General features: G+C 42.8%; 1 protein-coding gene across 2 annotated transcripts in view; it reads right to left on the bottom strand.

Annotated features, from left to right (window-relative positions):
* Positions 1 to 4,056: 4,056 nt before the first annotated feature.
* The window catches only part of lrp4 (low density lipoprotein receptor-related protein 4), a 115,704-nt gene continuing 96,437 nt past the window's right edge, over positions 4,057 to 23,323 (bottom strand). Inside the window, exons 15-38 of one of the 2 annotated variants that reach the window (XM_040135019.1) lie at positions 20,645 to 20,821; positions 18,892 to 19,017; positions 17,753 to 17,961; positions 16,594 to 16,675; positions 16,363 to 16,468; positions 16,067 to 16,268; positions 15,791 to 15,980; positions 14,604 to 14,735; positions 13,820 to 13,960; positions 13,637 to 13,723; positions 13,380 to 13,551; positions 12,874 to 13,036; positions 12,062 to 12,287; positions 11,585 to 11,888; positions 10,958 to 11,176; positions 10,563 to 10,697; positions 9,667 to 9,775; positions 9,177 to 9,369; positions 8,373 to 8,486; positions 7,947 to 8,058; positions 7,508 to 7,569; positions 6,423 to 6,510; positions 6,142 to 6,283; positions 4,057 to 4,473 (exon numbers count right to left, since the gene is read on the bottom strand). In XM_040135019.1, the coding sequence (XP_039990953.1) occupies positions 4,132 to 4,473; positions 6,142 to 6,283; positions 6,423 to 6,510; positions 7,508 to 7,569; positions 7,947 to 8,058; positions 8,373 to 8,486; positions 9,177 to 9,369; positions 9,667 to 9,775; positions 10,563 to 10,697; positions 10,958 to 11,176; positions 11,585 to 11,888; positions 12,062 to 12,287; positions 12,874 to 13,036; positions 13,380 to 13,551; positions 13,637 to 13,723; positions 13,820 to 13,960; positions 14,604 to 14,735; positions 15,791 to 15,980; positions 16,067 to 16,268; positions 16,363 to 16,468; positions 16,594 to 16,675; positions 17,753 to 17,961; positions 18,892 to 19,017; positions 20,645 to 20,821 (3,833 nt within the window). In that variant the 3' untranslated portion in view covers positions 4,057 to 4,131. The remainder of the gene's footprint in view (positions 4,474 to 6,141; positions 6,284 to 6,422; positions 6,511 to 7,507; positions 7,570 to 7,946; positions 8,059 to 8,372; positions 8,487 to 9,176; positions 9,370 to 9,666; positions 9,776 to 10,562; positions 10,698 to 10,957; positions 11,177 to 11,584; positions 11,889 to 12,061; positions 12,288 to 12,873; positions 13,037 to 13,379; positions 13,552 to 13,636; positions 13,724 to 13,819; positions 13,961 to 14,603; positions 14,736 to 15,790; positions 15,981 to 16,066; positions 16,269 to 16,362; positions 16,469 to 16,593; positions 16,676 to 17,752; positions 17,962 to 18,891; positions 19,018 to 20,644; positions 20,822 to 23,323) is intronic. The other variant, XM_040135027.1, reaches the window with a different exon arrangement.

Below are 23,323 nucleotides of genomic sequence, written 5' to 3'. Positions count from 1 at the left end.
TGGAATCCCTGCAGTTCTTCGGCTGAGAAAAATTCACATTAACTCATTTTAAAAGTTGTTTGTAACCTACTTTTACATTAATTTACATTTATTTTAACGTAACCCTCATTTTAAGTATTTCTATTTGAGAATTTCTCACTCTCTGTCATTATGTTTTGCAGAATATGAAGCACATATTGATGAGAAAAATACGGCATTGTGATATTTCCTACTTTTTTTCTCTTTGTGTAGACACCCAGTACCTTACCCTGAGACTAAACTGTAACCCCCTGGATGTGGCAGTCTAGCAGGTTACCAGACCCCTATGGTACTACTCACCACAACCGTCCAAATTTCACAATGGCCGCTGTCACACAGTGCTACTGAGTGATACTGGTATCAAATGGTCTGCATTTATTTGCCCACTAGGCCATTAAAGCAATTAAATGTTGCTGTCTTCCTAATGAGGTCACAATGGAGCATATCAACAAGGGCTTACGGGGTCGGTGTGGTAGTGTCCATATGGTAACCACTATAATCCAGCCGTGTAGATTCACGGTGTTGGTGTATTTTTAGGTATTTGTGTATCTTTTATTATAAGGTCTGAACACGAGATACCAACTGATTCTAAGTTACTGACTTTATCTGGTGCCGGCTAAAGCTGGTTTTTCAGTAAACAGATGGATACTTTCAAAGTATGATACAGTACAGATGGTACAAACTGCTTTGCGTACATCATCCTCATCCTCTTTTGGCATCTCGTCTCTTCTCCCCCCGTGTGAATGGGATCATTGTGTTTTGCCTTTTTGTGTTTGTGAAGCCTGCCCTTTTCCCCGGTCTCTGTGGTGATGGGTAGGGTTTGTGGTCCGGGTTGTACCAGCTCTTGGGCGGGACCTGGAAGTTGCTTTACACATTCTGATTCACATTCTTCATTCCGGACATTTCAACAGTCTGCCTGAAACTCTTTAACCTTCTACACTTAACATTTACTTGCTATTAAAGGCCACCAACTTCACTCATTTTGCCGTTTTATAACGTCATTCTAGTGCTGGTTTGTCTGCTCTCTATATACTACATCTGGATTTCCTTTATTGCTATATGATCATTGCATGTGATGAGGAAGACATTTGTCTGAGGGCAGTGAGTGCACAGATGAATGAGCCGAAAGTTTGATTGAAATGCAAATGCAATTTTATATTAAAAGATAGCAAAGGGATAATTCACTATATCACACAACACAGCTTGTTAGTACTGCCATGGAAATACATATACAGTCTTTTCATATTTACACATCAAGTGACAACCAAACAGAAATCATAAATACCTCTTTTTGTTAACTTTACAACAGCTATACGCGACCAGAATTTCATAAGATAAAAGAGCACTATTAAATAACTGGCATTTTCCCTATCATTTACAAGGCTTGGAAACACAGTGGTTAAAATAATCCAGCAAAAACAAAAACAAAACAAAAAAAAAATGTTCTTCTCCAGTGAGTAAAATTAATACAAGTCTAAAAACGGTCTTGAAATCCCTTTGTACAAAAGACTATACAACTTAATCAATGCAATATCTTCAACAGAAATGTTTGCTTATATCGGCACGATAAAATCTGTACAGTTTTAGCATTCCTGCAGCAGAGTTGGAGGGACTGTGAGCCGGGATGATTGGTTACTGGGTCGCTGTGATGCTCTGTAGGCCTACTGTCAACCAACCGTCAGAGACCGTAGTTATGTAGCTGCCAAGACCCTCTTTCATTGGCCTCAGTGCTTCATCTAGCAGCAAATCAGCAAGTTGCTGAGCTTGTAGCAGATACTTCAAAATACATGGTTCTACAAAGTCTAACCGATATATTTGTCAATATAACAATATAGTATTTCCTTGTACCATATTTTAACAACAGACAGAATTGTACTCTAAAGTTAAAGCAATGCATAATATCTTTACTTGTATTAAATTCATTTTTCAGTAAGTTGTCAGTGATATATCTCTAAACTATAACCCTCACTGTCTGAAGGGGTCAGACATGCACAGTGTTCCTAAGTTACACATTTGCTATACTGTACTGTGGCAGATACTGCGAGTGCACCTTTGCATTACAGATTTAGAGTTGATGGATCAAAACTCAAATTATGAAACGAACAAATATTCTCATTTACCTCTAATAGTGTTTGGTCACGCACATGCTTGTGGTTTTTTTCCGTGCCCAGTTTTTGATGTATTCGCCTCTGAAACTCGCTGCTACGCCGAAACAATAGAGAGCCAAAGTGAAACTGGAACTATTGTGCTTATGTTCCAGAAGTAAAGAAAGGACACACCTAAGACCACCGTGGGTAAAAATGGCGAGCTATATGAAGGGACAGGGAGGGCGAAATGGTTTTTAGATAGGTGAGATTGGAGAGAATAAAATGACATTAGTGGAGAATGTGGGTGGATATCATGGATAAGGGACCACTGTTGACGGCAGTGTGTAACACATGCACTCCAGCGCTGAAAAATTTCAGGGAAACGTTTTTTTTTTGTTTTTTTTTAATAGCTTAAAAAAGAACTGTTGTTGAACGTGATAAAATTAACATCAAAGAGCTTCAAATCGTAATAGTAAGTGCTCATAGAAAATCATTTATCTTGATAGCAAACCCCAGGAACCTGAACCACATTTTATTTTTTGGAAAGACCAATGAAAGAAACGTTCAAGGGGAGATCGCACTGACAAAGTAGTTCCACAGTAAACCCCAGTGTTTTTTGGGCAGGAGAAAATTCCAGACGTATATCTTTCAGCTGGCTAAATAAAACCACAACTATGTGCATGGCTGAATAGCAGTAGTAGTAAGTGAGAAGATGTGTTTTTCTGTGATTTGGGTGACCAAACCCAAGTAAAAAGAATGTCACGTACATTTTAAAACCTCTGAGAAAAATAAATATACAGCTGAAGGAGGAGAAAGAACGAAATGTTTGGCACTTAGGCTGTTACTTCATCGCGGCGTCCTCTGCTATGCCCGAGGATCAATAATGGTTGAAACACAACTAAAAAAAAAAAAAAACCCAAACAAAAAAAAAACAACAACACACACACACACACACACACACGCACACACACACACACACACACACACAAAAAGACTCCTTTCAGTTTACTTTGCAGAGGATGAATGGACTTCTGCAACCAGCTTAGAATACCAGCTACAGCAAGTCCTTGAATGACCCGTTGGAGGCTGTAAAATAAGAAATCAGAAGCAGATGTGATCGCTGAGGTCTGGCACCACTGAGGGCAAGTCAGTAAAGTCAAAGGAAACAAACAATCCGTAATTAAGATACATTTCTATTGAAGTGTAAATGCAGAAAGAAGCATGGAGACTCTGTGAAGCCCCACCCTTTGGCACTGTCATAAATACAACTCTTGAATACCCAGGTCCTGCAACACGAAGTTCTAACGAAACACTCCCACCGTTCTCTGAAAGTCAGCAAACCCACTCTACAAGTACAAAAAACGTCCATAAATAGAGTTCATAAAGACATGAGTGGTATTAGAGAGAGCATCATGGTTACATCGTCCAGGGGGTATATCATTTTAGCTTTATCAAACAAAAAAACAAACAAAACAAAAAAAAAACAGTTCACAAAAAATAAAGGTGAAGTTGTACATAGAGAAGCGTTTGTCGCATTGAAAGTCTGCATCCTTCAAAAAGGCTCCAGATAACGCTTTGTGTCTCTCTGTTCACTTCCTCCCCAGAGTTATTTGCTTTCTTATTCCAGCATGCTCATTAGTTTATCATTTTGTCAAAAGGCAGTAGCACTGAGGATACTGTTGAAGGACTGTACTGTCTGTCTGTGTGTGTGTGTTCGTGTGTGTGTGTGTGTGTGTGTGTGTGTGTGTGTGCACGCACGCACAAGAAGGACGGAGCCCCATTTTCATAGATAGGAGTTGCGACAATGGGAGCTTTGTTGAGTCTAACCGGGTTCATATGTACCGCTACTCTACATATGCAGCTGTTACTGTGTTTGTACCTATTTACCTTAGTGTGTTTGTAACAGCTATAAATACAGTTGTGTGTGTGTGTGTGTGTGTGTGTGTGTGTGTGTGTGTGTGTGTGTGTGTGTGTGTGTATTAGGTAATAGAGGTTGAGATAAAGTACAGAGGGCAGGGGGCCTCCCTCACACTTCGCTCTCGGTGGAGGGCTTGCGCGTGGAGGTCCAGCCGGTGTCGGGCAGGCTGTGCTGGGCGTGGCGCTGCGGGGTGATGGCTGAAGGAGTCAGGGTGGTTATGGAGGAGCATTCGGACACCTCCTCCTGGAGGAGCTGCTCCGTCTCGCCGTCATCTAGCGAAGCACTGCTGGCCTGCAGGGACACGGTATCTGTACGCATGCAGGTGTGCAGGCCGCCTCGGGACGGCTTGATCTGTTTTAGGTCATCCCAGTAAAGCTCCTCATTGGACAGGAGACACACTCCCTCCACAATGCGGATCTTTTCCTTGGTGTAGCCTCCGTCCACTCCCCCCTGGACAACGAGACACGATTAGTTCAGTCAGAGTCACGGGTTCTACGCACGTCAGCAGTTTAAAGGAAAAATCCACCCTCGGGTTCAATCCGTTTAACTAAACAATTCCTAGGAGTCGACTTGAGATTAAATGTCATTTGTTTTCGATGTACTCATCCTGGACGAGCCACCGAGGTGCGATAGACGACCTGGCTCTCCTTGATTTCTGTGTTACATGCTCGTCTCTTTCTTTCTCTCTCTTCCTTCCCTCCTTAACCCTAAACCTTCACTCCTCTTTAAAGAACAATTACAGTTTACCGATGTTAACGCCGATCGGAAAAACATCGCAGAGATTTTATAAGTTCAACCTGTCAAAGGTGGATTTCCCTTTAAGGATTAATCAGCGACGGACTGCACAACACTCCAGAACAAGATATCACATTCAATCATAACATGCACAGCAAGTTGGTTCCTTTTAGTAATGCTGTGCTTTCCTCTGGAGTTAGTTTTCATTTCCAGATTAAGGTGCTACAGGTATATGTGTAATCCGCAGTGAAATCCACTGGATTGCTCTAGAGACAGAAAAACGGGGAGATGGTGTCATTCTTCCAGAGCAAACGGAGCTATGCTATAGCGCTGCATATAACAGTCATGGAAATCATTCAGTCTGCGCTCGCAGGAATATTTTGGACGGTGTTTCTTCATGAAAAAATAAATAAAGCAGTTCAGCTCACATCACTCAGCATCAGTGTGGTTGCCTTTTTTTTTTTTTTTTTTTTTTTAACAAGCAGACCCAGAGTTATAGTGGCAGCTGCTGAAAGGGGGTGCGATAAACAGGGAACTGGAAAAGGATTGGGCTTTGATGAATTAAAAAAAAAAAAAAAAAAAAAAAAAAAAAAAAATCAGGCATCCTTTACTTCTATCACTCTTTTCTCACAAATGCATGCTGCAGTAGGAACTAGCAGGGTTTGGGTGACATAGAGCCCGACAACTGTCTGCGATGTGCTCTCAGTTCTTTACGATTACTTCAAGGCTTTACTACTGATTTGAGAATTACATAACGACGTTGATGATACATGTAGCACCTTTAACAAAATCTATCCATACATTTGGATTCCTTGCCTGTTAAAATGTCATTTTCACTAAAAAAAAAACTAACATAAATATACTATGTTAATACATAGTACAAACACTGACATGCTACTGATCACAGATCTGAGAAACTGCACCACAGAGAGAAATGATTAATTTTGGTTAGCAGAGTGCATGCAGTGAAAGACAGAAGAAATGAGGGAAAACAAAGAAACAGCAGAGGACAAGTCAGCGAAAACACAACTGGGAAGGACATGACTCCTCCATGCTGCGTAACTACCTCTCCACGGGACAAGTGGGTCAAAAGATAAAGGGAGAGAGGGAGTTGTAGGGATGAGAAAGCTGCAGTGAGGGAGATAGAGGGGGAGGAGAAGATGAGCACCGGCGCCTGTGACCTGCCCTTGTCACACGCTACAATATTTCAACACAGTCAATATGAGACAAACAGTAAAGTCATTTGTCTCTGTGGTTTCCCACCATTCCCCTACACAGTCTATGATCATTCTGAGAAAATGTCATGGGTTCAGCTTTAATCCATTCATCTATCAAACGATAAAGGTCTATCACTTTCACTTCAGTATCCGGACTGTTGGTTACCTCTTTCTTATATCGAAGCTGGTTGTATATCGGGGGCTTCTGCGACGCCTCGATCTTGACCTCTTGCGTGGACGTCCGGTACGAGGGGTTACTGTAGGTCAGGTTGCTCACTCCCGGGTCTGCAAACTTTGACTTTTTATGTCTGTTGTTTCAAATCAGAGAGGAAACAGCCCACGGCTTACACACTGAACCATCTGCTGTTTACTGAATGTGGGTAATGACACCCTCTGTTTAAAACCAGGGAATAAGTAAATGAAGAGGTGTCACGCAGGGGGACTGACCTGTAAATTATAAAAGCCGCGATGAGGATCAGAATAGCCAGGATGGTCAGGACTCCACCAATCACGTAGCTGATATGAAGGCCTTCTCCTACAACAGATGGCAGAGATATTAAAGACTGGTGTGTTTACAGAGCTTTGGCTTGACAGACTATTACAGGTTGTTTTGGAAAACACACTTGTTTGCTGCCTTACCCACGTTCAGTTTGAGCTCAGCACTGAGAGTTTTTGGCCTAGCTTTTGTTGCGTTTATTGCCTGTGGGATGAAGGTAGCACCGGGAAAGGTTCCCATGTTTACAACCTATCCGTTTTCACGTCATCAGAAACGCAAGCTGACGGCTGCAGGTCTCACTGTGTTCCTCCCAAAACCCCTTTAACACTGAATGAACAACCTCCTCAAACTCTGAGTTGCATTTGTATGACTGCAGATTTGGTCCTGTGAGGATTAAAAATACGTACTTTTTGGAATGATAGCATCACAAAACTAACCGTCTCATTGTAGCTTTTGATATATTTGTCGTTTTGATTTAGTTTTATCTGTTGAGTTTGTATGTTGTTTTCGACTTGTCTTCTTACTAAGCTTTCTGTGGCTGTGTTTTTGAAAAGGAAAATATAATTATAGTTTTAATATTATAGTTATTCATCATTTAATCGCTTTTTCTGGCTTTAGCATCCATATTTGTTTCCTTTGTCTGGCACCTCCATATTAATTGTGCCAAGGCAGATATATCAGAGCTTTCAGGAGAGAAAAAAAAAAAAACAGTTCCTCATACGTAATTGCTTGATGGTTGATGCGAATGCGATGACACAAGTTGGAAACTAGAAATTTCTGAACGTCCCACATGACATAATTTATATTTTCATAGAGCTAGGCTAGCAGTCTCTCCTTTGCTTCCAGTCTTTGAGCTAAACAAGGCTAAACAGATCTGTATCTCTGTACTTGACACACGTGGATTCAATTAATATACGGCTTTTGCCTTTAACTGTGGGTACGATGGTAAACGTGAATTTCCCCAATGCCAGACCTGAGTTTCCGACCGTTTCTTTGAGTGCAAACTAAAGAGAAGAGAACTATTTCGTATACTGACCATGAGGAGCCGTCACCACATTGCTCGAGCAGCCTTCGACGTTTGGGTTCTTGTCAGTGCAGCTGTAAAAATAAGACAGCAAGAACTTGAAAGATCCGAGATTATTTTTTGATCAGCGACAAGCAGCTTCACCTTTCCAATTACTGCTATTCCTTACGAGTAGTTCTTTAAATTAGTCGAACAACGAAAAGATGTACTCAAAACAGAAAATCCCTTAGCTTCTCGTACAGACAACATGCTGCTCATGCATGACATTTTACAGCAATGATGCCGTCACACTTGTTAGAAGGACAAGTATACTACTGTGTTAGTAGGATGATATGAAAGTACTCAGATACATTAAGCTATTAATTACGTTTAGTTCTTTAGTTACATTTCGAAGCAAGTGAAGCAACGGATCACTTCAAAATGGAGCTTTCAAATGGATTAACAGACGTACTTGACCATTGAGGGTCCTCTGTGTGGAGTGTCTGTTGGAGCTTTGGGGATCTTGTTGGGGACAGGGGTGCTGCTGGTTCCTCTGGCAGGAGAGGTAGGGATGTAACCTGAAACTGATCAACACAAGCAGATCAGAACCGGAGTGTACTGGAACAAACCAGCGGTTTTGTTGATTTTTTTGGTTATTTAGATGCGTTCTCATGCTGTGTAAAGATTTCACCTATATTTCTTTGTCATTACATTTTCTTTTAACCTGGAATAACTGTGGCCGAGATAAAACTACTATGAACATTTCTTAAAAGGGCAAGAATATGGGATTTGGGCTAAAACACGCAGACGTGTTCGCAAGGTTCCTTTTACTCGAACATCAAAAAGTCAGCACAAACAACAGTCGGGTACAGTCTGCACAAGCACAGTGGTCACTCACTGGTGGAGCAGGGTCGCCCGCCTGGTTCATCAGGGCAGGCGCACACAAAGCTGTTGGTCTTTGCGAAGCAGAGGTGAGTGCAGCCGCCATTATTTACCCCGCAGAGGTTGGTGCCTAAATGAGAGGATAGGGGACATTCACAACTGGCACCAAACGGTCCGATCGGTACATCTAAAATCCGGATGTTTCCTCAGCTGGCATCCAGTCACAGCACTGTGCCACTGGAAAATTACGGTCCCAGCCTTCTCAAAGAGTGTGATGCGGCTCGATACAATTTGAAATGCAATTCAAACTAATTACCAGAGGCTACCTCAAGTAAAATATTTTTTCCATTAATGAATGTAAGATTATGGCCGATTAACAAGTTTCTTGCAAATCCATTTCACTTTTAATTAAAAGCGTTGGCAAGACAAAGAAACATGAACAAATGTGATTAGGCAAAATGTTTTCTTTTGATTTTGTTGAGACTGTAAGAGACACTGATATCATTTGATGTGCATTTTTGAGGACGTAGTTTGTGATGTTATGAAAAAAGCCTGTTAACAATCACAAAACTTTTTTTTTGTTACAAGGACTGACAGAAATCATTCAGTCTAATGTATAGAAGAGTCGCAGATATTCATGAATCCCACAGGCTGCAAAGCAACACCTGATGCTTGTGCATAATCACACTAATGTCAAGCTTTACAATGTAACCAAGGAGATAGGACAAACATTTTTCTAACCAGTCAGTAGTGGTTATACTGACAGACCAATCAGATAAATGCATAGTGGGAGCGGGTGCCAGAAGAAAAGCCTCCTTACCTGTCTGTCTGTGAGGCGATACCACTATAATGTCCATGAGGCCCTCCACGTTGGCCAGCACGGTTTCCTTGTTACGGCCGCTGTGCTTGTCCACCCGCTGGATGGACTTAGTCTGCCAGTCCGTCCAGTAGATCCAGCGGTCTTGCTGCGAGAGTCGGGAGAAAGGAGTTAGAGGGGAGGACACCGGCTTCAACTGGGGAAACGAGGGAAAAGAAGAGAGGAGAGGAAAAACACAGACAAGGAGCAGGGGGACGGGAGGAAGAAAGGGAAGGGAAAGGGGAGGGAGAGAGGAGGAAGAAAAATGAGGGTCAGAGTGGAAGGGAAGTAGAAGAAATGGTTAAGTCGAATGGGTTCAGTATGAGTTGGAGGACGGAGAGACAAGCAGTGAGAGTCACACGGTGAGTCGATGAGTGAAAGAGAGCAGGTGAGTGGAGGAAGGAGGGTCAGCCCAATGATTGACAGCTGAGGGTGAGGAAGGGGTGGGGGCTACCTGTGTGAGCGCGAACGGGTGGGACACGGGGCTGACGAGGACCTGACGCAGTTTCCCGTTCAGGTCTGAACTCTCGATCCTGTCCAGGTGGGCGTCTACCCAGAAGATCCTGCAGACAACACCACAGATTCATAAACACCCTTTTGTCTGTAAATACACTTTACATGACTTTCGACTTTCATCAGGCTAAGCCGGACTCCTCGGTTGCTCTCGCTATAACGGCATGTCGGCATAATTACAGATATCATGTTGACGTACTAACATTTAGCATGTTAGAATTGCAGAGGCCCAGGTTAGCTTTGAGCTCTAAGTACAACTAGCTAAGCTAACATTAGCTTGTTAACATGATAACTGACTGGCATGTAACACAAGACAATATAAAGCAATTCAGTACAGAGGCTGTGTGTTAAACACTGTCATCGTGAAGCTTATGATGGTCATTTCTATTAGACTGTCGATTTTTAGGTCATAATATGTGTTGCTGCTTTAAATTACATTTTATCAAACATGTTTAGTGTATCCAACTCCTGTATTTGCATACCCTGGCTTATTAGTGCATATACTGTATGCTCTTCTACTATTGCACCCAATTACGTAAAAACTTAATGTGCAGATACACCTTTTTTTTTTTTGTACACACACCCCAGTTTGTCCAAATATACAGAATTCTTTCATGAAGTGCATTAATCTCAGTATGTTCAGTATTTACACAATAATTGGCCGTTGTTTAATCTTCAGGAATCTCTTCTTGTAGACAGAATTTCTGATCACCCCGCCAGGATTATTAGATCATCAGCTTTCCTAAAATCCCATCTCATTTAATTCACAAGGCTCCTTTGTGGGAAAAAAAGGCCATACAGGTAGCTCCCCCTACAGGTGTGACTTGTCTCTCTGACCTTCGTGTGTCGTAGTCTAGCGTGAGTCCATTGGGCCAGCCTAGGTCGGTGTTGATCAGGACCTTTCGGTCTGAGCCGTCCAAGTGAGATCGCTCAATCTTTGCAATGTGACCCCAGTCAGTCCAGAACAGGAACCTGCGGAGCAAAGGCGGAACTGATGAGGAGACTTCCTATTGCAAAAACAAACTTGAACAAAGATCTGCAACCAGGTGACTCTTAAAATGTTTGCTTTCTTTCGGCCAATATCCGGCTTTTTCTTTAATTCATTATCTGGCTTCGAGACATCTTGTAACAGTCCCATTACAGATAAAAAGCAATTAAGAAATTCCTGTTAACAGCATGTGTAGCAAAACCCAAATTTGAATTTGAGGGTGAAGCCTTCGCTCCCGTCTTACCCTTTGCTCGGGAAAACTGCGATGGCTCTGGGTTCATCCAGGCTGTTGTTGACCAGGACCTTGCGGCTCGTTCCGTCCAGGCGGGCCACCTCGATGGTGTTGCGCCCAGTGTCGGTCCAGTACATGTTCCTGGCCACCCAGTCTACAGCCAGCCCATCTGTGGTCTTCAGGCCCTGGCTGATCACCGTCTCCATGTCACTGCCGTCTAGGTTTGCACGCCTAAGTAAAGGGGGGACATTATATGACATAGGGCTACTTGATTAGAGCAAATAAAATATTTTAAATAAATTAAATATTTTATTCTGTTGTGTCTCTATGTTGGAAAAAATCTCAGTTTAAAGATTTTTTTTTATGATTGGTTTTGTTATTCCGCACTATCCCGACTATAACATTTTAAATTTCACTTTTTGGAGCGTATTTTCTATCTCACTGTCTTACTCTTGTTTTTTTTTTCTTTCTCTACAAAATTCCAATAACAAATGACACTTATTTCAACTTCATCCAGAATCTGTACTTTGTTTAGACTGTTTAGACAATACAGTTAATCATAAAATCCTCATTACTAGAATGCAAGCTAAGCCATAAATGGCAAAAGAGTTTGCATGCAGATGCTGCTTGTGTTCGCACCTTATAACATCTAGGGTGACATCGGTGTAGTAGAGTTTTCCGTCCACGCTGTCGTAGTCCAGTGAGATGACATTGTGCAGCTCCGGCACCTGAACGTGCACATCGGTGTGGTCGTTGGTGTCCAGGGAGATTCTGCGAACGCTGACGCGGTTGGAGAAGAGCAGGTACGTCTCTGGGGAGTCGTCACATGACCTGCCGTCTCCTTTGAGCAAGATGCCGGTGGGACAGGCACAGGAAGTGCCATTGGGACGAGGCAGGCACAGGTGGGTGCAGCCCCCGTTCCTCCTGCCGCACTTATTAAAACCTGAAGAGGCCAGAGACAGGACGATTGATGCAAAGAGACAGAGGTGCGCTTAAAATAAAACAGAACGTCCAAAAAATACTGGATCCTACACTTCCCATAATACAACTCAACAAACAGCGACGTCTTCCAAGAATCCCACAGCTCAAAGCTCAACTTGCCGTCCTCAGACTCACCCAGTGGCCTCTCCCTGTCCACAGCCTGGATGTCCATCAGGCCTGGCAGGTTGGCTCGCACCGTGATAGTGTTTGCCCCGGTGTTCTTGTCAGCTCGCTGGATGCTGCGGCTCTGCCAGTCGGTCCAGTAGATATGGGACCCCAGCAGGGTTAAACCGTACGGGTGCTGGACTGGAGTCACGAGGGTGCGGCGATTCTGCCCGTTCAGGTCGGACGCCTCGATACGCTGGAGAGAAACCGAGAGATGGGAGGGATTATCACCATGTCTCCGTAATGTCTGATGCTTTTTGCCTTAATGCATTTACATTTTTACAATTGGCATTTGGCCATTTAACCTTTTAATCTCTACTAATTTTCCACTGACTTGCATTTCTGCAGTTATATATTGATCGTTGTGCTATTTTAATTAATTGGATACATCTTTATGGATCAAACAACTCTTTCTCTGTATCATCCAATATAATTATATTATTCTGGGTTGTTCGTTTACGTCATTATGTTGTTGTTCTTTTCGGACTGTGAAAGACTTGTAACATTGTTTTGAAAAGTGCTGTATAAATAAAGTTTAGTTATAAATAATATAAACTACACAGATATACAGTAGCTTATTATTATTATTATATTAGTTCCTCTGATCCAGAGTGACTAGAAATGAGTGCAACAGCAGAATAAACTCAAAATCATGGAGAATCAACATGAAGTCCTTAAAAAAAAAAAAAGAGACCAGGGCTTTAGTGCTTTTACAATGTATAATTTACGAGGTTAAATTAAATAAATAATTCATGTTAGTGTCATGAGGAGTCACTACTCACCTCCGTGTGAGCGTCAGCCCACAGCAACTGTGAGCCAGCCATGTCGATGGCCAGGCCGTTGGGCCACCCCAGGTTGTTACTAATGAGGACCACACGGTCTGATCCATCCATCGCCGAACGCTCTAGCTTAGCGTGTTCTCCCCAGTCCGTCCAGTACATATAACTGGAGAACAGAGAGGGAGACAGAGAAAGGACACAGATGTCAATGGTCAAACAGTATGGGAAGACTGAAAGTAGGACAGGGATTAGATGATGAGGACATGCTGGGTCACGACACCAGCAAATATATTGACCGTTCGGCCACCAGGAAAGCAAACAAGCCCATTTCCAATATGCTGACCCAGAGCTAGCACTGACGATTACAAGTCTCTTCAATGTCCATTTCTCAGTGAAAGCTACAGTGAAAATCACTGTGTAGGATCCATTTACACCTTTGACAGTATATAATCAGAGGTTTGCACCGAATGCTCTGAAAGTAAAAAGCTACTGCGCTCTAGCAGCCTCACCCCATCTCATGGTAGAGAGCGATGGCTCGGGGGCTGTCCAGGTTTTGCCACACGAGAACTTTCCTCATGGAGCCATCCAGGTTGGCAACCTCAATGCGGTTGGTTCCCGTGTCTGTCCAGTAGATCTTCCTGCCGCGAGCGTCCACCGCTAGACCATCGGTTGTCACCAAGCCTACAGAGAGAGACAAAGATGGACTCGTGACACTACAACTGAGGTGGAGTTAAACAGTATCATACATGCAAGTCACCCTCCTCACCTGTAGATATGATGTCTTCATGTGCTGTTCCGTTGATGTTGGCTCTGCTGATTTTCTTCAGCGTACTATCGGACCAATAGACTTTTGCTGCGGGAGGCGACACATTCACACGTAAGGACACCATTTCTACATCACTTGCCCTTTTGAGACAAGCATTTTAAAACTTCGAGGAGGCATTCGAACCTTCTTTGGGGTCGACACTGATGGCGATGGTGTTTTTCATCGAGCTATTGACGGCCAGAACCACATCGGCGAAGTAGGGAATATCCAGAGAAACCATCCTGATGTCCGTCCTCCGTGCAAAGATCAGGAAGCTGTTCATTCCTGCGCACACACACAGTCACACACAGACACACACACAGTGCCACGCACCCATGACAACAACACATGTCAGCGCACATCACAGCACCTTTCTGCCAGAACACAAAGGGGGCTGACGTGATTTTATCTTCCTAGGAGCCACAGTTTGTGACAGTAACCCATTGAACTCAACACTTTTCTCTCCTTTTATCTGCAGACTTATGAACAATATTTTTCAAGGATTTTGTCACTACTATTGAACTACTATTCCCATCAGGCCTTTTTTGATGCAGAAATTAAGAATAATTTTGCGTTGAAGGTTACAGTAGATATGGGATCCACCAGCGACCCATTTTTTAGCCTTTATTTCTTTGCATTTTGGTTCATTTCCACCATGAAAAGTCATACTGCATTAGCTACAAGCAGTTGCCATTTGCACTGTAAACACAGACTTAAAGACAACAATTAACTGGGTCATTTTTGACACATAACATAAGATCTCACCTCATAATCAGACTTCTAAGGAGCATCTTCTTAATATGTTTTCTGAACATACTTTTGGACGTTCATCCTCAACTGACATTGTGGAAACTGCTGTGTGACGACCCCTACATTTTAATTATTTGGGTCAAATCTTTCTGAAATGCAAACAGAGGCTGTTTCATACCAGGAGTGCAGGTCTTTCCATCTGTCTGCAGGTTGATCCCAGTGGGACAGGCACAGCTGGAGGCTTTGGGAGCAGGAGCCAGGAGACAAAGGTGGCTGCAGCCTCCATTATTCACAGCACAAGGGTTACGCACTACAGATGGAGACATGCAAACAGACTCAGCTCATCCACCATCCTACTTTCCTGGGCAGCTTAGAGGCAAGGAACGGAAGAAAATGGGCTAAACAAAAAGGACACACACGACGTTGCAGATACAGACAGTAAAACCCTTCAGAAAACACAGGAAAGCTCCCACGCATCAGTGAGATCAGTGAGGTTTCAGTTTCATGAGCCCCTGAGGGTCTCTGCCCTCAGAGCCAATGATCTGGGTTCAGTTTCCCTGTAATCCTCCCAGTGTCAGCAGAGACACTGGATCTGAGCTGAGAAACGGCGGCAAAAATCAGAAAAGCAGAAAGTGATTTTTTAAAATCTTTGTAACAAGAGACTACACAAGTCCAGGACAGGACAGAACACGTGTGGTCCATAAGTACGAGGACTGTGACACGTTTTTCATTTGCACATTTCATATCTCTGTACTGCAGCACGTTTGAGTTTTAAGAGTGTGAAGTGAACTGAACTAAAGTGCTTTTGAAGGTGTTCAGATCCATTCTGGATGAACAGTGTAGGGCTCAATGTCCTTTTTATACACATTTTATACATATGTCCCACAACGCAGCAGGACAATGATCCTAAACATACAAGTTAACTAGAGCTGTTAAAATGTATTGAAAACCTTTAAATTTTCTCACCAACAGTGCAATATAAATTGGGAGAGTTTCTACACTCCCATTTCTACACGGGAAAAAGTCTGATGAGGTTTTGAAACCTGCTTTGCACTTTGGCCACTTAAGCTTGTGCTAACAGGACTGGCTGTTCCGTAACTCAGAATCCTGGAGGCCCATTAGCCGGGAGTTCCCATGATATTCATCTGATGTGGATGTTAACATCCTCAAATCGCAGCTGCAAGTCCGAACTTAAATCTGGCAATCTGGCTTAAATCTGAAACTAAGTGGTTTCATTAGTTTCACATCTAATGTGTTGTAGAGACAAAAGGATGAAAATGAAAAATGTGTCACTGTCCTGCTACTTCCTGACTACACTGTACATGGATGCTCCGGTCTTGATCTAGCACGTGGACGCACGCAGACCTGTCTCGCGGTGTCGGTGGAACATGTGAATGTCCATGAGGTTCTCCAGGTTTTCCGCCAGCGTGTGCCGTCCCAAGCCGGTGAGCTTGTCAGCGCTCTGGATGCTCTTGGACTGCCAGTCTGTCCAGTACAGCTTGTCCTCGTGTACGGTCAGGCCAAAGGGGTGAGGCAGCTGGCTGCCGATCAAAACCTGTGCGCAAAAACATTAGTAGAGGTCTGGTGAAAACTGTACGCCTTCCTAAATAATAAGGATGATAACTTAAAAACGCTCTTTACCTGGCGATCGGAACCATCAAAGTTGCCGAATTCAATGGTCTTCATGCCAGCGTCGGCCCAGTACAGGCGTTTGGTCTCGTAGTCAATGGCGAGCCCGTTGGGCCAAGTCAGATTGGATGAGATGATGACGATGCGACTGGAGGCGTCCATTCCTGCACGCTCGATCTTCGGGTTTGTACCCCAGTCGGTCCAGTACATGAAACTACGGAGAAACAATAAAACAAATGAGAAATAATGAGAATGCCATTCAAAGTTCAGGCTCACACGTTGCTTTTTAAATCTTTTTAATATCTCACCCTCCGATCGGGTCGACGACAATGTCCCTGGGCCGGTCCAGGTTCTCCCATATCAGGACAGTCCGCATGCTCCCATCGGCATTAGAAACTTCGATACGATCCGTACCTGGGAATCCCAAGACATGACATGACTGGTGGAAAACCGAGAGCAAATGCTCTCATGCAAGTGATTGTACCCGATGCAACAGAAATATGATTTTATGTCAGGATATGTGAAATTAGGCTTTTTACCAGCATCAGTCCAGTAGAGCTTGTTGGTCACCCAGTCAATCGCCAAACCTGCTGGGCTCTCCAGACTGGTGTCCACCACCACCTGGAAAAACGGGGACAACAACGATCTGATTTCTCCCATTCTAGGTTCCGCGTTGCCTCAAATTACATCTTGAACCTTTGAGCCTTTGGATGTGAGAGATCCGTGCTCACAAATACAGATACATAGATAGTTTCTTCGTGGTGGGATAGACAACAACAACCACAACAACGAAAAGATGAATCAAGAGTATAAATAGAAAGCCACAATTTTCACTTTACTATAATATTATTATTCCAGTTTACTGTTCAAATTGCTGTCGGCTTCCATTTTATTCTTCTGTTTTGAACTGACTCAATGAATCCTTGTTTGTGAACATAACAGTCGTATCAGTCAATATTTATACTGTTCTTAACGGGACATGTTTTTTTTCTGTGTGAATTTCACAAAGTGAACCGAATCTCTCTAACACAGATCAACTAAACTCTACACCTTCTATATTTTCTACCAAGCATGTATTGCAGTTGCACTTTCACATCAGCCCCAGTAGATGGCGGCATTGCACATGGATTAAATCCTTCTGTATTCTGCTACCGTTGATGGGAAATGTTGGGATTTCAGTGTTGAGCTTAGTCAGAGTATAGATGTGTGAGGTTTTGAAACCTGCTTCGCGCTTTGGCCACTTCAGCTAGTGCTAACGGGACTGGCTGCTCCATAACCCAGAATCCTGGAGGCCCATTTGCCAGGCTCGTGCAAATTACAGTTATTAGCGCCTAAAAAAAATGGCTAGAGTTCCTACACTGTTCATCTGATGTGGACGTTAACATCCTCCAATCGCAGCCGCAAGTCCGCACTTAAATCCGGCAGTCATGGTTTCATTACTTTCACATCCAATGTGCCGTAGAGACAAAACGTCCTGCTACTTCCTGACTGCGCTGTACATGCATGGACCGGTCTCGATCTAGCACGTGGACGCACGCAGACCTGTCTCGCGGTGTCGCTGGAACATGTGAATGGCGGTATCGCACCAAGATGATATCCTTCTGTATTCTGCTGCTGCTTCCCTCAGTTAAGTCTAAAACAGATTGGAAATGATGGGATTTCAGTGTGGAGTTCGGTCAGGGTACAGATGTCACTGACCTCTTGCACGGTGCCGTTCCACAGCGCTCTGTTGATAGAGTCGGTGGTGACGTCCGTCCAGTAGATGTAGCCGTCTTTGGCATCCCAGTCCAGCGCCACGGCATTGCGCACGTCAGCCAGGGGGATGACGTCATCGGACATGTCCTCTGTGTCAAAGCTGATTCGTCGGATGTCCGTCCTTCGGGCAAAAAGCAGGAACTTGTCAAGACCTGATTAAAGACCAAAGGTCTTCTGTCAGTCTTCTAGGTTTAACAGTGGGGGTCAACAGTAAACACAGCAAAACAGCACTACCACACAGACAACTAGTAGCCCTTAAAGGGAAAATCCAACCAAACTGATTATTTATCATCCTAACCCTCTCCCTAACATATTTATTTAGAATGATGATGGTAAAATGTAGATATTTTTATAACTATAGGATGTTGTAGGTGTCAAATAATTCTCTTTCAACAAGGGCAACTGTCAAAAAACTAAAAAAAGAAAAAAAATGTAATGAATAAAGTCCATTTTAGTTCAGCGCTACGTTAACTGCATTGGACCATAACATGTAATTTAGTTAGTCTTAAATTTTCATTGGTTGAAATTTCGCTTGTAATGTCTTGTAATCCTCCGCCTTTTTTTCCTCTAAAATTTTGGGTCCTCTGACAACCGCCGCCTCCACTCTCCACTCTGATCAGGAAGATTAAGTGCGCGTTATAAGATTATCATTCCTCATTTAGCTTTTAAACACTGACTGACTGTCAAAATCAGTAAAACCTTGCAGGGATCTCTCAAACTACTGCTGAGGATTTGCCTTTAAACTTTCATGGTTTTTGCTCTTTATCAGCAACAGGAAAGATAGAGATCCTCTGGCAGAAGGCAGAAGACGACAGTTCAGAAGTTAAACAAAAATGTTTTCTTGATAATCTCAATCTTCTAATTCCAGATTCTAATTTATTCCATTTACCAAAAATGAACCCGGGGCACAAACATAGACCACTACATAAAAATATTAAAAGTATTTCAATGCATTCAATAATAGTCGAGTGCTAACTTGCTAAAATTGTTGTTGTTGGTAGTTATTGTTATATTAATAAATAAACATATAACACACATTCAATGATGACGCATATCAAAGTTCTAGGTGTTTGGGGACTCACCGTTGGCGCAGTTGTAGTGGTCCACCTTCTTGAAGCCGGTGGGACAGTCACAGGTGTACGTCTTGTTGCTTGGGAGACAAAGGTGGCTGCAGCCGCCATTGTTGGTGCCACAGCGGTTCCTGCCACCTACGGAGAAAGACAAGAGACTCACAGCTCAGCATAGGAGGATTCATGTGGTCAGACATTGTTCACAGAGTCCATCTTTTATACTAGTGTTGCGTGTGTGCAGTTGCATGTCATCTTCTCTCTCTCTGTTTTACTGTCTGCTTCTCTACTGTGTGCTGCCAAATTAAAGCAACATGCACAACATGGGTCTTGTTTACATGGTTTTATAAATCCTATTTTCTATGGTGACATTTTGCTCAGTTGTTTCATTGTTGAAATTTGAGGATGCAGTGATACCCATTTCATACATGGCAAATTTCTCCAATTAAAGTTGTAAAAAAAAACTGAGTATAACTGATGTTTTCAGGCAACACCAAAAAAAAAAAAAGAATTTTCATTTAGAATTTAATTTAAAGTGAATTAAGAGATATGTTGTTTCTTTTCAGGTAAATGTATTGAAAGGAACACTTCAGCCCTTTTGGGAATATGCTTATTCGCTTTCTGCGGTTATTTGTTCACAAAAGCACAACTTGTATTTCTGTTTGTTTATGCTTTAAACAAACAAGGTATAACATGTTAACAAGCGAGCTGCAATGCTGGATGTTTGTGGTGGGATTTTTTCTTTTTTTTGGATGTTTTACCTCTTGACGGAAAGCGAGGCTCGCTGTTTCCCCCTGCTTCCAGTCCTAATGCTAAGCAAAGCAAATCCTCTCTTCTGACGGTAGCTCCATATTTAGCATACAGGCATGAGAGTGGTACTGATCTTCCCATCTATTTCCTGGCATTAAAGCAAAGAAGCCCTTTTCCCAAAATGTTGGAAAAAAGGAGGCAATACAGTAGATACCGTATGCATTTCATATTGAAAATAAAGGCATTTGTGTCTTTAAGATGTTTCTATTTTAAAAATATTATGCAGAGCTTTCGTGTTAAGCTCTTCTTAACCTCACAGTGTGCATCTGGATTCCACTTGAGTTTGGAAGCCTCTGTGCTTTCTTTAATTGATGCAGAGTTTAAATCTGTTCGTGATATGAACTAACATGACTCACCGAGTCTCAAACAAAACAAGAAGAAAAGTGACAGACCTCCCCCTGCCAACACAGAGGCAGCTCACAGTTCATATTAGTGTCGGGCTGTTTACAGAATTTTATCAGCGTGATAACCAAAACTTTCTCCTGGCCTGAGCGCAAGTTCAACATGGTTTGTTAGCAGAGAACACAAGTCTTTGCTATCATGCTGATACAACACCTCAACTGGCCATTTCAACACAGGATCTAACACTAGTGCAACATTTCATTCTATCATCCCAGGGTTTAGCACTGTGTGAGAAAAGTTTTCACTTCTGTGTGCAATGATAACCTTAAAGAAGGTTCCTATTTTCCCGGTCTGCCCTCAACAGGCTCATCTTTCACACTCTAACGTTGAGTTTTTTGTTTGATGTTTTGCTGTTCAGCATTTTATTCTTCCGCCTGCTGCACGACAACATCTTCTTCTGCTTCAGGCCGCAAACTCGGAAACTCTGGACTGATTCAACCCATAATCATTTACAGTGAAAAAATGTGAAAATGGTGTCAAAAAGTCTGTGACATTTCAGGGATATCTAGCAAACTTTAAACTCAGCCTTTCGCTTCTGAGCCAGCTGTGCACCGACCTGCGGGCTGCCTCTGGGGGTGCAGGGTGTGGATGTCCATGGGGAAGTGCAGCTTGTTGCGAATTATCTCCTGGTTCTTGCCAGTGAATTTGTTGGCGCTGTTGATGCTCTTGGTGTGCCAGTCGGTCCAGTAGAGGCTGTCCTCAAACACTGTGATGGCAAATGGGTGGGGCAGGCCTAAAGAGAGAGAGAGAGAGAGAGACAGAGTTCAGACAGACTGACGGAAGCTAACTGAAGCACTGGATTAAACTGCCAACAGGCCAAAGAGATTTTTTCATGACAGAATGAGCTGTTTTTTGAGGGAAGTTAATCATCAAATAGAACTACTACAGGCGTCGAGTTTAACACCCTAAAGATAAGCAAAAATATTGATTCTGGAAGGTTCCATTTGGAGATTTGAAGCCTCTTTCCAAACACAAGAAAACTCTCCAAACATCCTCCCATTCAGCACTGTGGGCTTGGCTGATGTCATATCGTCCCCGTTTAGAGCTGCTTTCAATTACGCTGCCTCTCGTCGGCCTGTAGCCGGTTTAGTTGTGGCCAGGGTGTCCAAAAGCAGAGGCGCTCCGTCGGTTTCCTTAAGTAATCTAACTTCCACGTCCAGAATCTGAACCCAAGGGCTGATTCTGGACAGACATCTTCCAGCTCTCGTCTCAGTATACGACGACTTATGATTTACTTTGGAGATTTTAATCATTTTAACAGGAGATTTTAATATGAAGGACAGTATTATAGCCCAGATTCGCCCTGTCACTTCCAAGCTGTGTATACAGTGTGTGTGTTCTAATCCAAAAACAGTCACATAAATTCAGGTTTAAATGGAGAGTTTTAGTGTCTGTTGGTGGTCTAAATGTTCTTTATGAGGTTTTTTTGAGCTTAACAAGAGAAACACCTGTATGCAAGTATTTGGGATTGTTTCATTTCCCCAGTTGTCCTGAAACACTTTTTTTTTCCATATCTTGGGTATAAGATATCTCCTAAACATTTGTGACTTAATGAGCAATAATCAAAGTTAAAAATAGAAAAGCATGGCTGATGTTACTTTGTCCAACTGAGCCCCCACCCACCTCAAACAAGTGAGAAGAACACAGCGAAAACACAAGTACAAGATTTCAGTCATGTCATGCGTCGTTCTAACTTTAGCAGATAATAATGTGCTCATGTAAAACCCCATCACTTACAGTAAGTAGTAAGTTTTCCCGGCCTTTGAAAAAAAGTTGGCTGCATCAGAACTTTGCATTGACGCTTTGAGTCTGCGACTACGTTTGTCTTTGTATAAACTGTTGATGGCTCGTGCTGATAACTGTCATTCTCAGTGTTCACAGCTCATATCGGTTGGAACCCTGGCCTTAAAAAATAACATGTGTAACAGGGAAGTCCTTGCAGACTTGTCTCCAGCGGGAACATCTGCTCAGACCCCTCCACACTCGTCCAAACTAACATTGTCTTTCTTTCTCCTGCTCTGTCCTCCTGCAGTGAAGTGGCTGCGCAGCCAGTTCGATCAGTGCTGATCTCTGCTGTGATTTTTCTGCTTCTACATAGTGACGTAGTGGTGGTGGTTGTGTTGGTGGTGGTGGTGTGGTGAGTGTGCCGGTGCAGGGCTTTTAAAAACAGGGCTGCTCATTTAATGAGAGTGTTTTACAGCACAGCATAAATATTAGGTGGTAAATGGCTAAAACTGGAGCGAGACCAGAATGATAATGAGCCATGAGGATCAGAGTAATTGTGTGTGTGCTCGAGTGTAAGCTCAACGAGAGAAAAGTTTTATCATTTTAATCTATTCGTGTGTTTTACAAGCAACAACCTGTTGCCCCTGTGGTCCAGGTGAAAGCATTAGTGTGTGTGAACAATGAACGTATTTTACTTCAGTTTGCCTCCGGGAAACGTTGCCTAATGCCGCAAATCTTTGCTACAAATTAGAAGCAGATTGCATCTTATTGTAGGTATGTCGTATCAGCAAGCGTTGGCTGATAAGTAACAAGAAACTGCAGTACAGAACTAACAAAGAGATGCAGACCCGCTGTGGCCATAACATAGTTTGTCCACCAGAGGGCATTAACAAATTTTTATTTTTCAACTATAAAATGTCCTGTTCAGTGCATATCTTGCTCAAAGCTCTTAAGTGATTCTTAAATAACTAATTTCCATGGTAAACTCTTAGCATCTTCTTTTCTCCACATTACAAACTACAAAAAACACCTTAACAATGTGTCCTGAGGAGGACTGGGTATTTTCTAGGTCTGATACAATACCAGAGTTTCTGTACCAATCCCAAACCCTTTTTTTTTTTACTTGACAAAAGGAAGTCAAAGTTCTCAAATGTTAAATTAAATCTAGATACAAGCAGCCATTTAAGAACTTAATTAACAGTCTAAAAATTGGCAAAATTATGATTCAACTCAGGAACTGTACAGTCAAAAGATATATAAAGAATTCTCCCTCCTCTTCAGACAGGTCCAGGTGTGTGTGAGGTGATACTGGCTGACTGTGTGTGCTTTCTGATCTTATCCTAACATGGGGGAGACAACAGTACACCCCCTTCCCTCGCCCTGACTCATCAACACCTACAGAGGCGCCTGGTTTTGATATGGTCACCTTCTTCCTTGTCGTCTCTGCACCCCCATCCCATCCCACCCCTCCCGCTCCTTCTTTCCGGGACAGCTGGAGGAGCAGCTGCAG

This window comes from Xiphias gladius, chromosome 1, assembly GCF_016859285.1.
Source record: "Xiphias gladius isolate SHS-SW01 ecotype Sanya breed wild chromosome 1, ASM1685928v1, whole genome shotgun sequence".
NCBI lineage: Eukaryota > Metazoa > Chordata > Actinopteri > Istiophoriformes > Xiphiidae > Xiphias > Xiphias gladius.
This window is presented reverse-complemented; position numbering and strand designations above follow the sequence as displayed.